Consider the following 13,608-nt stretch of genomic DNA (forward strand, 5'->3'; position numbering starts at 1 on the left):
AGCCTGAATTATGAAATCACAAGGCAGATATCCCTATCAGACACAGATGCACCCCCCCCCCATCCCTTTAGTCCAGGTTTATTGTACATGTTGAACATTACCCCAGACACCCTCGACCAAAATATTCTTATTTGATGAAGTTAAATATGTAATCAACTCATGTTTACAGAACACCTATTCTATTATTGTGAACCACCTGCACAACAAATAAAGATGTCAAAAAAAGCACACATATATATATATTCCTTTTTTATTGTTTCTGTCCTTGTCAGTAACTGCAGAGAGCAAACTGGAATCATCACAACAAAACATTACCATCACCTGTTCAGTCAATAGAAAAAAACAGTCGGAGAAAAGTTGGTTATCTCAGGCACATACAGTTTGAAGTCCATATACAGAAGCAGTTGCAAAAGTGCTGCAAACTTACACCCAGTACACAGTGTTTGTGGATAACTATTTCGGTTAACTCTTGTCAGTTATTGAACGTCAAACAACAACAAAAAAGCAGGAACTCTATTCCTAAAACGCATGAACCACAAGTTAATTCCTACAAATAGGCTACACTTGAAGTATACAGTGATGACTGCTGTTTAGATTTGATATTTGCACTGTAATATTTGTGAAATAAACTGCTGCACGGCAGTAGTGACAGTGATGGATTAACCAGAAAACATTTCAGGGAAACACTCAATAGTCACTTTAATTGACCCTTATTCCCCCCATTCAAAAATCTGTCTCTAAAAGGCAGGACAGGATATCTGATATCAGTTCTATACCTACACAAATATACTTTGTACTGTGCTTATCTTCAACGACTTTCATAAAATCTATTATTGCTTTGTCTGGCTCCCATCCCTCCAACACACACAACCCCCCTGCAGCAGTCAGGAGATCTCACACTTGTAAAATTATTACTCTACATTCAGTAGTGAACATGTAACAATCTAACATCTTCAGTCAGATACAACCTGTAGAAAAGTTACTAGTAACATGAGATCATAAAATTAACAGGATAACAAATTATCAATTCATCTCCGAGGCACAAAACGTATTCTATTCCCAATGTTGACATTTACAAGCATTGCTCGTCTGCAGAAACAAGAAGTCTGTTTAATGGCAGAAGGAAGGTGTTAAAGAAAGGACCAGGGTCAAACTGGATAGCTGCGATATCAAACCAGCTTGAAAGAAATCAACAGTCCATCATTTCCAGATGTCTGGAAGCAGGAGGAATAGATGCCCCATTTAATTTATTCAAATCACTACCGCAAAGCAGAGCCTACAAGCTAAAGAGGTATACCAATGGTGAAGGCAGCGAAGGCTAAAATACTATCACCAGTTCCTGGCATCCACTCATTTGCTCTCACTTAAGAGCAAAGAGCAGTGGAGTCTTCCAAGCCAAAAATGTTGGGGGCATAGGCTGGAAAAGTGTACCGTGTTTTTTAACCAACTATTTCTAATGCACTCCCAGTGTAGCTCTGTGCTACATTATTCAAGCCCAAAGTTAAATGTTTCAAAACACTTATTTAAGTTTTCATGTTTAAGAGCCACAAAAAGAGTGGAAAAAAACAAACCCATTACTATCACGGTTGATCAGTTTCTATCTATCAAACCTTTGTTCAGACTTTGTTCATATCACATTTTGTACTATCCATCCTTTTGGTCCCTTTATCAGCGTCTTAATAAGATGCTGTCATATCACTGGTTCTATACGAGGTCCCCATCTTATGATAAATGGAAGATTGCAGGAAGACATTATGTCGGAGGGGCCATGCTTTAAGATCCCTGATGGACTTGATCCACCCAAAAATGCAAATCAGTAGATACAGAAGTTGAGTAATATTTTTTAAGAAGCTACCCACCACAGTGCAACAGACACAGCAGAGGATAATGTGTGATCAGTACGCTCTTCATTCCTTGATATTACAGACGCTGAAGTGCTGCTTCATATGATGGATATGGTGTGATGCTAGCCTAAGGCGGCAGAATTCCATGTGCTAATTAAGAGAGAGAGAGAGAGAGAGGCGTTCTCGTTCAAAGAGTTCAGCAGGACATGTAGCGACACGGGAAGACAGCACAGTTTGAAGTCCCATTGCTGTAAGGAGGGAGAGTGGACAGGAGGTTGGCATCATGGATGCCTTTCTTTTACTCTCATAGCAGGATCTTCACCCCTCCCTGTGGAGACTGGGCACCTTGGGAGACTCCTCTCGGGGGAGCGGGTCCGAACTCTAACCGCTTCACTAAACTGTAAGACAAAAAGGGAACATTTTAACTCATGAGCAGACCAGAGATTCAAATAAAGCTTTTACTTTAAAGTTATTCTTTAAGGTAACTTACTATGGTCCTTACAAATAGACTAAACATCTAAAATATTACATTAAATATGAAACAAAGTAAGTAACAATAAGAACACAGCTCAAGTTGAAAGAGCAGATTTCTGTTTCCCATTTTGACAATTTCAGTTACTCATCTCATACTCTTGCCAACTTCCTCATTTCATGAAATAACAGCATGTTTGTAAAGTGCTGGATGCTCATGAATCAAACATTAACATTCTGTTCAAATGTTGCTTAACATATCATATGATAATTCATTCCAAGTTAGTGTAGTTTCATAACTTTGTACTTATTTCATTTGCAAATAGAGGTGGGTAAATATTTATTTATGAAAAAAATTGAGATTCTTATCTTCTGAGATTTTAAAGGAGCTATATGTAACTTTCAAAAATACTGCGTTTGTAGCGACACTGCATGGCCGTTAGGTGAACTGCACCAGTAATCTGTTGCTCGCTCTCCCTCGCGTGCTCGTACGTACACAAACGAGCATCATCATCATCGCCCGTGAAACACTGGATATTTACCGGCATAATGTTTACAGAGGAGGTAAGTGGTCATACACGTGAAAGTCTGTGAAGGAGTCTGTGTGTCTGTATTCATTCTTCATCCTACAAATGACAGTCTCTGCAGGCACTGGCTGAGAGCAGGAGTGTGTGATGAGTTTGTTATGTTGATCTCTGTAAGCGGAGCGAAGTGAGGAGGATGTTGAGAACGCGCATAAAATGTCACTTCCTGGAGCTTTTGCGGAAAATACGACCCGGGGAAAAATGTTTTACAGGCAACACAGATAGACAGTGAACATCTACTTTTTCACATCAGTTAACCGTTCACTTATTAATGGGCGATAGAAACGATTTATACATGTAAAAAGTTACATATAGAACCTTTAAATAGAGTCATAACTTTCAAAAATGTATTTTTTTTTTGGCTAATCAGTCACTCCCTGCTACATGCTAAGGCTAGCTCTTTAACTCAGTAGAATGCCAAATAGAGCAGCAAGAAATTCAGCCAGTCTCACAGATAACTGGATTAGATCCTGAAGTATGTACTAATTCAAAAATAGACTTTGGATCATGAATCCAGAATCAAAAATAGATTCTGAATAAGATTCCCAGCCCTAGTTGCAAACAGTTAGAAATGCTGCGCCATTAAAACCTTATGAGTTCAAATATTCAGTAACTATGAGGAATAAAGAAAACCACAGCAGTTTTTTCCCCTCACCTGTCAAATTGAGGAGGGGGGCTCATGCTGGTAGCGTGGTTGTCAGCGCCTCCTTCTATACAAGACGGACTACCTGTGGCTGCTGGAAGTGCTGGTCTGCTGACTGAAGTGTCATATACAAAGTCTCTACAGGACGCCAACTTTGACTCCAGATTCTGTTGGGTAAGCCAAAAGAAAAAAGAAAAATCAATCAGGTGTTACATGGAAAATCCAAATGTGTAGCAGTGAAAGCACAGTCATCTGTAAACTTTGTCTTCAATGGGAACTGTACAGATATCATTTAAAAACTCTTACTCCAACTTTTCTTAGCAGCTCCCCAACGATGTTGAGTGCAGATATTCTAGCAGACGTAGTAAGAGGAGTCCCAGTTAATCCATCACCTAAAACACAACAGATGTTAGCAGCCAAACACTTTTATATAGTATGTTGAGGCATAGTTAATATCACCATCGTCAAAGTTTTACCTCGTCTGATACTGGAAGCAGGGGGCGTGGCAAATGAGCTGATGGGTTTGGAGGGTGTGACGGGGATGGATGAGTTAGCAGCTGAGGGGCATGTTAGATCTAATCGATCTGTGTCTTTGCCCAGGCTGCTGGACGGCCGTCTTTCCTTGTGGCGTACAGCCAGCTCCTGCCGAAGATCTGACAAAAACAAAACACAGGTATACTACATGTCAGCTTTTTGTAATGACAAAAAAATCATTGTGTGTATTATTAAAAAAGACAATGGAGTGACATTAAACTACTGAGAAAAAGGGAATCCATGAAGTCAAGACAGCTTTGAAGTGAAGTGCATACATACATTCAAAGTAAACAATCCTTTAGCAGTAAAAACATTTTCTAAACAACTAAACTTGTAACACAACGCAAGCTGACTGCCAGCATACACATAATGTACAGAGGAAATTGGTCCATAGGTTTGTCACAATACCAGAATTTAAAAATAGATGACACTAGCATAAAGCTAACAATATTAATTCCAGTTTACCGTTTTCTTTTTGTGAGAAACTGTTTCAACTCAAAATACAAAAGTATATGTCCTTTAAAAACACACACTGTAGATGTTATGATTGTATTGTTTCCCCCTTATCTACCCTGGCCCAGTTAGGTGTTAAACTGCTGTTTTGGTTTAGCAGACGCAGGAAAGGGTAGAGGCAAAAAAAAGGTCTGACTTGTCTCGTCATTGACTGGCTCTACCATCAATGTCACACTCTAAATTTAAAATCAGCTCATCTACCATTGGATGACTTTTAGATACTACTGACCAATCAGAGGTCTGTGAGCTACTGTTGAGAGGGGGGAAAGGAGAGAGACCTGTAAACACTTTGATTTAATGAAAGCGTCTGGAGTTCTTACATTCAGATCTTTTGTGCACTAATGATTGTAAAGTAATATACAAATTCATTTTCACATTCACAGTCAGGGATTTCTTTTCTGCAAGTTCTCCCTAAATGTGTTGCTGCAGTGCAGCTACAGTGCTGTAAAGGTATAGAGAGGAGATCACATGGTACCCCCATAACGCCTCAGCAACTATCAGATGGAAGGCATATCGATACAGGTGCGTAAAACAGCAGTCTGTATAAAGATATAGTTTTCTCGGAGTTTGTAAAATATGAAAATCTCCTGTCAGCAGACTCATTCTTGATCCTTATAGGTTATTTGAAGTTGAAACCAACCCTATCATGTGAATGCCCTCACACAACTCCTGAGTTCATTGATCAGGTTGATAACCAGCCTCGTGTGAGTATTCAGTTTGATCTTGTTTGTTCTGTCTATTGAAGCCAGGCAACCAAAAGCTACACTTGGTGTGTTGAAAACACATGCAGTATACCCCGTAGGGCTCTGGTATTGGCAATACAAGCAAATTTGATAGTAGCTGTGATGAATAACTACACTTTAGTAAGGTTTAGCCCTCTGAGTAGATTTGTCTACCATTATACAAAAACAAAACGAGTCTGGAAGGAGGGGAAAACAAAGTCAAAAGTTTGTTGGTATATTTGATTAGCATTAAATTAACTAAGAACTTAAAAATACAGTTACAGCCCTTAAAATCCCCCTTTACATTAGCAATAAAAAATACTAGAATACCAATACCAATAGATCAGAAACTGGATGAAAAGGTATTAAAAACCAAGCTTCAATCAGCAATTACTTAAAACTTGAGAAGCTATAGTCTGTGTGTGTGTTAGTGTGTTCACCTCTGGCTTCATCCTTGAGCCTCTGAACAGACTCCAGCAGGTTCTCTTTCTCATCCAATTCACTCTCCAGGAAGGCGTTTCTCTCAATGACGTGGTTCATCCGCTGCTCAAAGTCCTCCAGTGACATGATGGTAGCCCTGGGACAAGAAGAGCATCAGACGGTAAAAGTTTAGTATCCGAGCGACTTTGTGTGTCTATGTGTGCTAAAGTCAGAGTTAGACAGTTAGTTTGTCATTGCATGATGCAGCCAATGAGATAATTACATAAGACCTCTAAGACACTGACCTTTTGGTCCTTTCCAGGTCATCGTTGGATTGCTCCAGCTCTCTGATGTATTTCTGCAGGTGATCTCTCACTGCTGTAGTTTGTGCCAGATCTTCCTCTAACGTGGTGATGTGTCTAAAAGCATCCGAATGCTGAGCCTCAAATTTCTCCTAAAACAGCACACAGAGATCAAATTCAACATTTACAATGGCAGCTTTACACCTTTGTATCAACTAACCCTCCACAACATTTAAACAAAAGGATGTGTCATTTTTGATCATTTCTCCTTCTCATCACAAACAACCTTCAAGCAATCAGGGGTTTATAACACAACCCTGCATACACCTCCTCTATTAATGTTCTTTTCCCCATGGACTGCTGAACAAAAATAGAAGTCAGCTGCCTCGTAGCTAGGTCGAAATTTTCCATGTGGCATTCTTGTGAATTTGGGTTGGTTTAAGGCAGTCTGTGTTTGTTTGTGTCTGACTGAGGGACCAGCAACATCATCAGTGTTTGTTTGTGTCTGACTGAGGGACCAGCAACATCATCAGTGTTTGTTTGTGTCTGACTGAGGGACCGGCAACTAACTGGAGCACCAGATCTTGTCTTGTTCTGCGGGGGCAGGGGTCCATTTATATTCAAGGTGCTCTACCTTTATGCTCTCCAGTTCTATGCGGAGTCTGTTGTTGTCTAAAAGCAGCTCTTTGTTTCGACTTTCACACTGCTTCAGCTCGGTTTCCAGTTCTGCTTCGTAGTCTCGACTCATTTGCTGAAACTCCTGCAGCTCCTCCTGAGCCTCTTCAGCCCTGAGGACAAAACAACACAAGAGCCCACGTTGTTTACCATGTGCAAAGCTATGGTTGTTATCATAGTTGCCACTATACAGTATGTACCAATGGATGCCAATAAGAGTAGTTATGCACAATGTTACCTTTGATGATGTCTCTCTGCCTGCTCCTTCCAGAAGCCCAGCTCTTCTTCTAATGATGCAAACATGCGTGTTGCTGGTTCAACCATGTCTGCTACTATTAAGGATGGGGGGGGGGGGGGGGTCAAACTGCAAAATGAAACACAGCATAGCTTTAAACCCTGTCCTGATCTGCCACGAGTAAACAGGCAAACTTCCCATCAAAACTAAGGTCTTTGAATGCTAACTAGGTCAGCTAGCGTTAGTCCACTGCGCATTGTCCATAATACGTGTTGTCAATATCTGACATGTGATTTACCAACATATACTTGTGCTTTCATTTATTTTCATCCGGTACGAGAAAAATAAGATGAAAATTGACGCGTGTGTTACTTTTCAAGCGGTGTCGGAAAAGTGTATACAATGGCTTAGCCTTTTAGCTAAGCTAGTAGAGCTAGCTGGCTAAGCGACTCGGCCACATTCTGTTATCTCCTCCACACACTGTGTAAAACAGAAAACACACAAACTCACCTGCTTAAAAATAAATGATTAAAACATTCCTTAGAGATGTGAGTGTTTGTAGGTACGACAATTGTTTCTAAATTTGAGCAACAGCCGACGTATGGTAATGCTGAAACTAATCTCTCGTTACGTTCACCTCAGGAAGGGTTTGACCCAATCCAAATCCAAACGAACCTGCGATTCTCCATCGCAATTGGACGAGTGGAGATGACGCTGTTAAAATATTGTCCAATCACAGCCCTCAAAAAACTTAAAGCCTCTGAAGGAGGACCCCAACAACCAACCCAACCGCTTCTATCTTCTTTTTTGAAGTGACCATTTTCACTGCAGTTGTTGTCTTGCATTTATTATTGGTAAGTCTCCAAGGAAGATTTTTTATGATCATATTGTGAGCCAAATGAAAGCCCGTCCGATATGGAGGACGAGATCTGACAGAAGTATAAATAAATAAATAAATAAATACTGGAATAAATAAATAAAATAATGAATAAATAAATAATTAAATGCGTGAATAAATAAATAAAAACTGGTAAATAAATTGGACATAAATAATTAAATGTCTTAAATTTATTTATACATTTATTTATACTTCTGTCAGATCTCGTCCTCCATAGTCCGAGACTAATTTACACAAAAGTGTCCATGATAAAGAAGATAGAAATAGGCTACTATCTTATAGCCTACTGCACTGCGACAAAAGTGTACATAGACCATAGCTTAGCTCAATTCATAATCAATTAAGTATGAACTTTTTAGGTTACATTTTATGAAGGACATTTTTTTCGATTTTTTTTTTGTTTATCGCAGTATATTGGACTCAGTAGATTGACATAGAGTTTACGTATCTGTACAATAACTTACGTGTGGTCGATGCATGATTAAAAATGATGATTAGATAAAAGCCGAAGTCGACTAGGCCCTAGTGGAGCAGGAGGGAGAAATACGTGTGTGTGTGTGTGTGTGTGTGTGTGTGTGTGGGTGGTGTGTGTGTGTGTGTGTGTGTGTGTGAGAGAGAGAGAGTGTGTGTGTGTGTGTGTGTGATTTCATGTAATTAGTAGCTCATTCTTTTTTTTTTAATTAGTAGGGAAATCAAAGTCCCCATAATAAAATACATAGGGTTCAAATACTTAAAAAAACAATTTATTCTCCTCAAGAATATTCATTCATCTTTGTCAGAAAATGCAGAGCATTATCATTCCATCAGTTCAGAAAACCCATGGCCTTCTTAACTATCGACATGAATAAACAGTGAACAGCGGTTTTCAAAAGCCATTTGCAGACAAACAATCAGAAAATCTGGACAAAGTCGCTCTAGGGGTTCTTGCCATCCCTAACCATCCCTGTCTGCTTCATTCCTAAATTGAAAGTAGAAAAAACTTGCTCCAATCGCTACGTCTTTATTACCCAGACTCAACTCTCAGTACACCTCAATTCTATATTCAGAAAATTCAACTTCACTCATTCTTAAAGGGCAAAAAAATAAACTCTTACACCTAAAAAATTAATTAACAGTTTCATTTTAACATGGCTTGTACCTAAAATGATGTTTCAGTGCGGGTGGTAATTTAGAATACTGAGGAAAACAATATATTCCATCCAGAAAAAAAAACAGAAACAGGATTTTCATCTTTCTTTTAAATAAATAAAAGGATAAAAGGTCAGGAGTTAGCAGCATATCACTTCAGGCCTATATACTTGTCACGTTTTCACACAAAAAAATTAAACATCTGAGAGGTAAAGGGTTCACTGGCCAAACTATATAACTGCAATTAAGTATCCCCCTGTATTCTGCCAACACAAATTCAGACTAAGGTAGGTGCTTACAGTACATCTATCTCATTTCTTCTTTTCCACAATAACAGTAGGCCTATCCTCATCAGGCCAGCTATTCATTCACGAGTAGTGAGGCAGAGATATCTTGAGTAAAATAAAACACACTGAAGGTTAACATGACACATAATGACTTTGTTTAACTTCAGCTTTATAGTCAAAAAGGTTCCTCCTGACCTCAGAGGGACTATTCTTCAGCTTTAGTAGTTCCTTTGTTGTTCTTGCGTGAGCACGTCTTCTTACTGTCCAACACGTCAGTCTTCACCTGACCCAGAGTCCGCAGGAGGCACATGGTGTCAAACCCCTCATCTCCAGCCTCTTGCAACAACTCGAGCACCTTTGAAAAAACACAGGCAACATAGTTTTCAAAGTAGAAACAGCAGAAGACTTAAGTGACACCTTGTAACCAATATACTTGACAGACGGCATATTTTTGCTGTGACCCACCTGCAGGCACTTGAATGACTTGAGTTCGCTCAGGTTCTCCTCCAGGAACAGCAGATAGATACTGAGGTCGTTGTAAACAGGTGTGACAACACCCAGAGCACCGAAGCCCGGCAGTAGCTCGTATGGCCGAAGAAAACCAGAGCTCTGGTGAGCTGGTCCAAGAGCAGCATACACCACCAGCGGAACAAGAAGCACATACACCCCCAGGTTAATGTAGCTGAGCAGCCGGAATACACCCACCGCCACAAGCTTACACTGCACAGCGGCTGGCACCATACTGTCATTCTTGAGCACCCCTGTACGCAGGTCACATGGAAACTCATCAGTGAGAGAGGCCAGGCGGATGTAGTAGCCGAGATAGATGCAGGCCAGCAGCAGGATCAGCAGAGTCAGGCTCCGACATACTAGATACTTGACCACCAGGCAGTGGGAGAAGCGCTTGGTCTTGAGATACTGCTCCACTAAAGGGTATTTGAAGCAACCCTCTGTTAGGTCCAAAGCGCTGCAGCACAAAAAGGCACAGGGGCATTTAGCATGAGGTGTAAAAGGATCCAAAAGCCAAAGTATCCTATTAGAAATTAGCAAGAAGTACAGTCGCTCACAATAACAGGAAGATCTGCTCAAAAAAATCTGCGCAAATCGTTTTCTTACAAGTGACCCAAACACTCCCCTTTACCAGTGCAGAGATATTATTTGACCTCAGACAGATGAATGCTTCACAAAACAAAGGCCTCTCATTCACTGACCTTATCTTAAATAATCTAAATTAAAGCCCAATTGTGTTATTGTTTTTGTATGTAGAGCATGTTTTGAATTTTTCTGATTTTACAAGGTTTTGTGAAAACAGCTCTTGTCTTACAAATGGCTATGTTTGTATTATTGAAAAAGGAGGTAGTTATATCGTATCACTTAGGTGCAGGGCAGTGCAAAACCAGCACACTTAAGAAGAAGATAGGCCCGCACACTTGCTCAAATGCCACAAAAATTTTGAATTGATCACAACGTTTTAACCAGATAAAAATGATCACCTGAAGAAGACCTCTGGTTGAAACGTTGTGATCAATTTGTGGCATTTGAGCAAGTGTGCGGGCCCATCTTCTTCTTATGTGTACAGAACACTATATACTGTATCTATCTATGTATGGGGGTGGGGGAACAAATGTTTTTTTCATACAGTCAAATTGTCGAACAAGGCCCAATGATGGATTAGATCTGCAGGTGGCTGGTGATAAAAGGGTACTTACCTCTGGGTGTCCTCAGGTGCATCTTTGTTGTCTAAGGATGCTAGATTCTTGGCTAGTCTGATGGCACGATTATAAAAGCGATCCAATTCCTCCATGATGAAGTTAAGATCCGAGGAGAGGTGCGGGGCTGCAGTGAAACGCCAGAGCAGGGCCGGGATGTATAAGAGGATGGCCAGTAAGAGCAGGATGTATGGAAAGAACTGAGGGAGGAAACAGATCAGAGGAAACCTACCTTGTTGATCAAAGGAATAATTAAAAACACAGACATGATTATAGTTGATATACAGTAGGTCAATGCAAATCTATAGCGAATTCAAACAGTTAATCACCACGTCCTTTGATCCCTTCATTAAGAAAACCTATGGACTTATTATGATCATTCCTTAATTAAACCATACTGGTCATAAACCCGCTTTATTAAGTCTTAAAAGAAAAAACTCCCAATACCCCAAACCCATGAAATTCCATTGTCAGCACTGAGGCTTCCCAGGCAATGTTGGGGGTGGGGGTGGAGGTGTACCTTGTGCAGCCATAGTGGTGAACTGTCAGCTTGTTGCTGTACAGCTGCCCAACAAAATGAATCCACATATGCAGCCTGTCTCCAAGAGAAGTTGGTGGGGGCGAAGCAGCTGATCTGAGTACCTGATTGAAAAAGGGAAATAATGAATCAGTGCCCACAGGTGTTTTAGTGATTGAGCAAAAAGAAACATACACTTTGAAAACTGTCAGCCCTCTCTGCTCTGCACTCTGTTTTCAGGACGCCTTCCCCTATATGTGTATAGGGTGTATGGAAGGTTCAGTCAGGCATGGACAATTTGCAAATGAGCAAATGACCCAGATAGTCAATAGATAATTAAAGCAGCACAAGGACTGGTATGTTAATAACACAGAATGATATAGGCACAGTCTCAGTAAAGTATTTTAATTTTGTACGTAAAGTACCATTTAACTCAATAAACATATCAGTAAGTAGCTGTAAAGTAAATGCTACATAAAGGAAATCAAACTTCAGTTTGTGTTGGAGCAATTAGCAATGGTCTGACACAATGTGGGAAAGCCTATTCTCTAAACTGACCAGCACAATTTACATAAATAAATTGCAAGCAATAGAAAAAAAAACATTACAAGCAACATGTAGCCTATTGTTAACCCCTTCAGGAATAACTTTATTAGGGAAGTTACAATGTTACAGTGATACAGTTTAATTTAGCTGACACTTTAGTCCAAAGCAAAGAACATCAGAGAGTTCAACTATACAAATAAAGAGTAAATAAGAGTTATACAAATAAAGATTGATAGATTTCATCATTTTTTTGTATTAATAAAAAACGCTATAATTTAAAGAAGTCAATGTTTTCACATATAAAGCATTCACACAGGTGCAAATGGATATATTTATCTGCTTAGTTTCTATTGGACCGGTATTTCCGTAGCATTCTTTTGATTAACAAAAATAATGGCTCTCAAAAGGTTACTTATTTAGTCTTCAAGTCATGCAGCTGCACAGTAAACAGTCTATCCAGGTTCGCTGTGTATTGGATCCATCAATAGACATACTTGCAGATAATGCTAACCACAACAGACAGGGGGGGCTTTATGATCTAATAAGATTATGTAGCTGTAGTTGCTGATGGTGCTGTAGATACCTTGTTTTTCCGAATAGACGTGAATATATTATGTTCGTGTTAACAGTGACTTGAGTCCATGTGGTACCAACTAATAAAAAAGACTTGATTACATGAGCTCAGTTAAAGAAAATGTTACCATAACAATTACCACAATCACCATCAGCAGCAGTATGAGAGCATGATGCGAGAGCCAGAAGGGTGGAGACTTGAACCACACCTTCTTCAGTAATCGCACCCCTCTCGTCATTTATTCTTTAGGTTCACCTATTCATGGTTTTCACATTGCTGTGTTATTGAGATTATTGAAACACATGGGTTGCAGCAGTTTTGTGTGTGTGCAGAGGAATAGAAACAATGCATTATTCTACATGATGATTACAATTATAGCATCAGATGATAAAGTCGCAATAATTCAATTACTCACCAACTGACACCTCTTGAGCAAAAGCGAGCGAGATAAGGAACAAAGGCAACCCCACCGCGAGAAACGTGACTATTTTGTCCACCGCCAGCTCCAGACGCATCCCTTTGTACTTGGCCTCCGTGGGGTCCTTCAACAAAAAGTCGGAAAAAACGTACTCGGTAGCTACATGGGCAATCGCCATGACTGGAAACAAAAAGCGGGCTTGTCTAATTGATAGAATATATAGTCTCTGTACAATAAGATAAAATCAAACTATATTTTTTTAAATGATCTAATTAAGCTTCTGTGGTTTTAATTCATTAAGCACTTCTCCAGTGAGAAAAGGTTGTGAAACGCTGAGCTGTTATAGACAACCCATCTCCAGTCACCAGTGCCTGACTGGGACTGATGGTTCAACCTGCTGTCCCGTTACTGTACCCCCGACATCACAGCCACCAGAGGACGCTACCTGACTGTAGGCCAAGTCAAAAAAATATTAAAACAATATTTACACTCTATGTATTCAACCTGTTCAATTGTAGGGATTTTTTTTCTCATCAAATATGAAAAAGTTAGGAAGAGAGTTTTTGATGTTGGTAGGCCTATAGTCTA

The 13,608-nt window shown here is 39.8% G+C and overlaps 2 protein-coding genes across 2 annotated transcripts; both read right to left on the reverse strand.

The window, feature by feature from the left end:
* Positions 1 to 738: 738 nt before the first annotated feature.
* LOC132984529 (nuclear distribution protein nudE homolog 1-B-like) lies at positions 739 to 7,595 on the reverse strand. Its single transcript, XM_061051403.1, has 9 exons — positions 7,454 to 7,595; positions 6,947 to 7,072; positions 6,668 to 6,821; positions 6,037 to 6,185; positions 5,752 to 5,888; positions 4,019 to 4,195; positions 3,849 to 3,934; positions 3,555 to 3,709; positions 739 to 2,242 (listed from the first exon to the last, which is right to left on the reverse strand). The coding sequence occupies exons 2-9, from the start codon at positions 7,030 to 7,032 to the stop codon at positions 2,149 to 2,151; spliced, it is 1,038 nt and encodes a 345-aa protein (XP_060907386.1). The 5' UTR covers positions 7,033 to 7,072; positions 7,454 to 7,595; the 3' UTR covers positions 739 to 2,148.
* A 976-nt stretch (positions 7,596 to 8,571) lies between these two features.
* LOC132984515 (pannexin-1-like) lies at positions 8,572 to 13,413 on the reverse strand. The gene is made up of 5 exons (XM_061051402.1): positions 13,018 to 13,413; positions 11,486 to 11,607; positions 10,966 to 11,165; positions 9,722 to 10,223; positions 8,572 to 9,611 (listed from the first exon to the last, which is right to left on the reverse strand). Exons 1-5 carry the CDS (start codon positions 13,196 to 13,198, stop codon positions 9,462 to 9,464), a joined length of 1,155 nt encoding a protein of 384 aa, XP_060907385.1. The 5' UTR covers positions 13,199 to 13,413; the 3' UTR covers positions 8,572 to 9,461.
* Positions 13,414 to 13,608: the final 195 nt, after the last annotated feature.

Source organism: Labrus mixtus, chromosome 2, assembly GCF_963584025.1.
Source record: "Labrus mixtus chromosome 2, fLabMix1.1, whole genome shotgun sequence".
Taxonomy (NCBI): domain Eukaryota; kingdom Metazoa; phylum Chordata; class Actinopteri; order Labriformes; family Labridae; genus Labrus; species Labrus mixtus.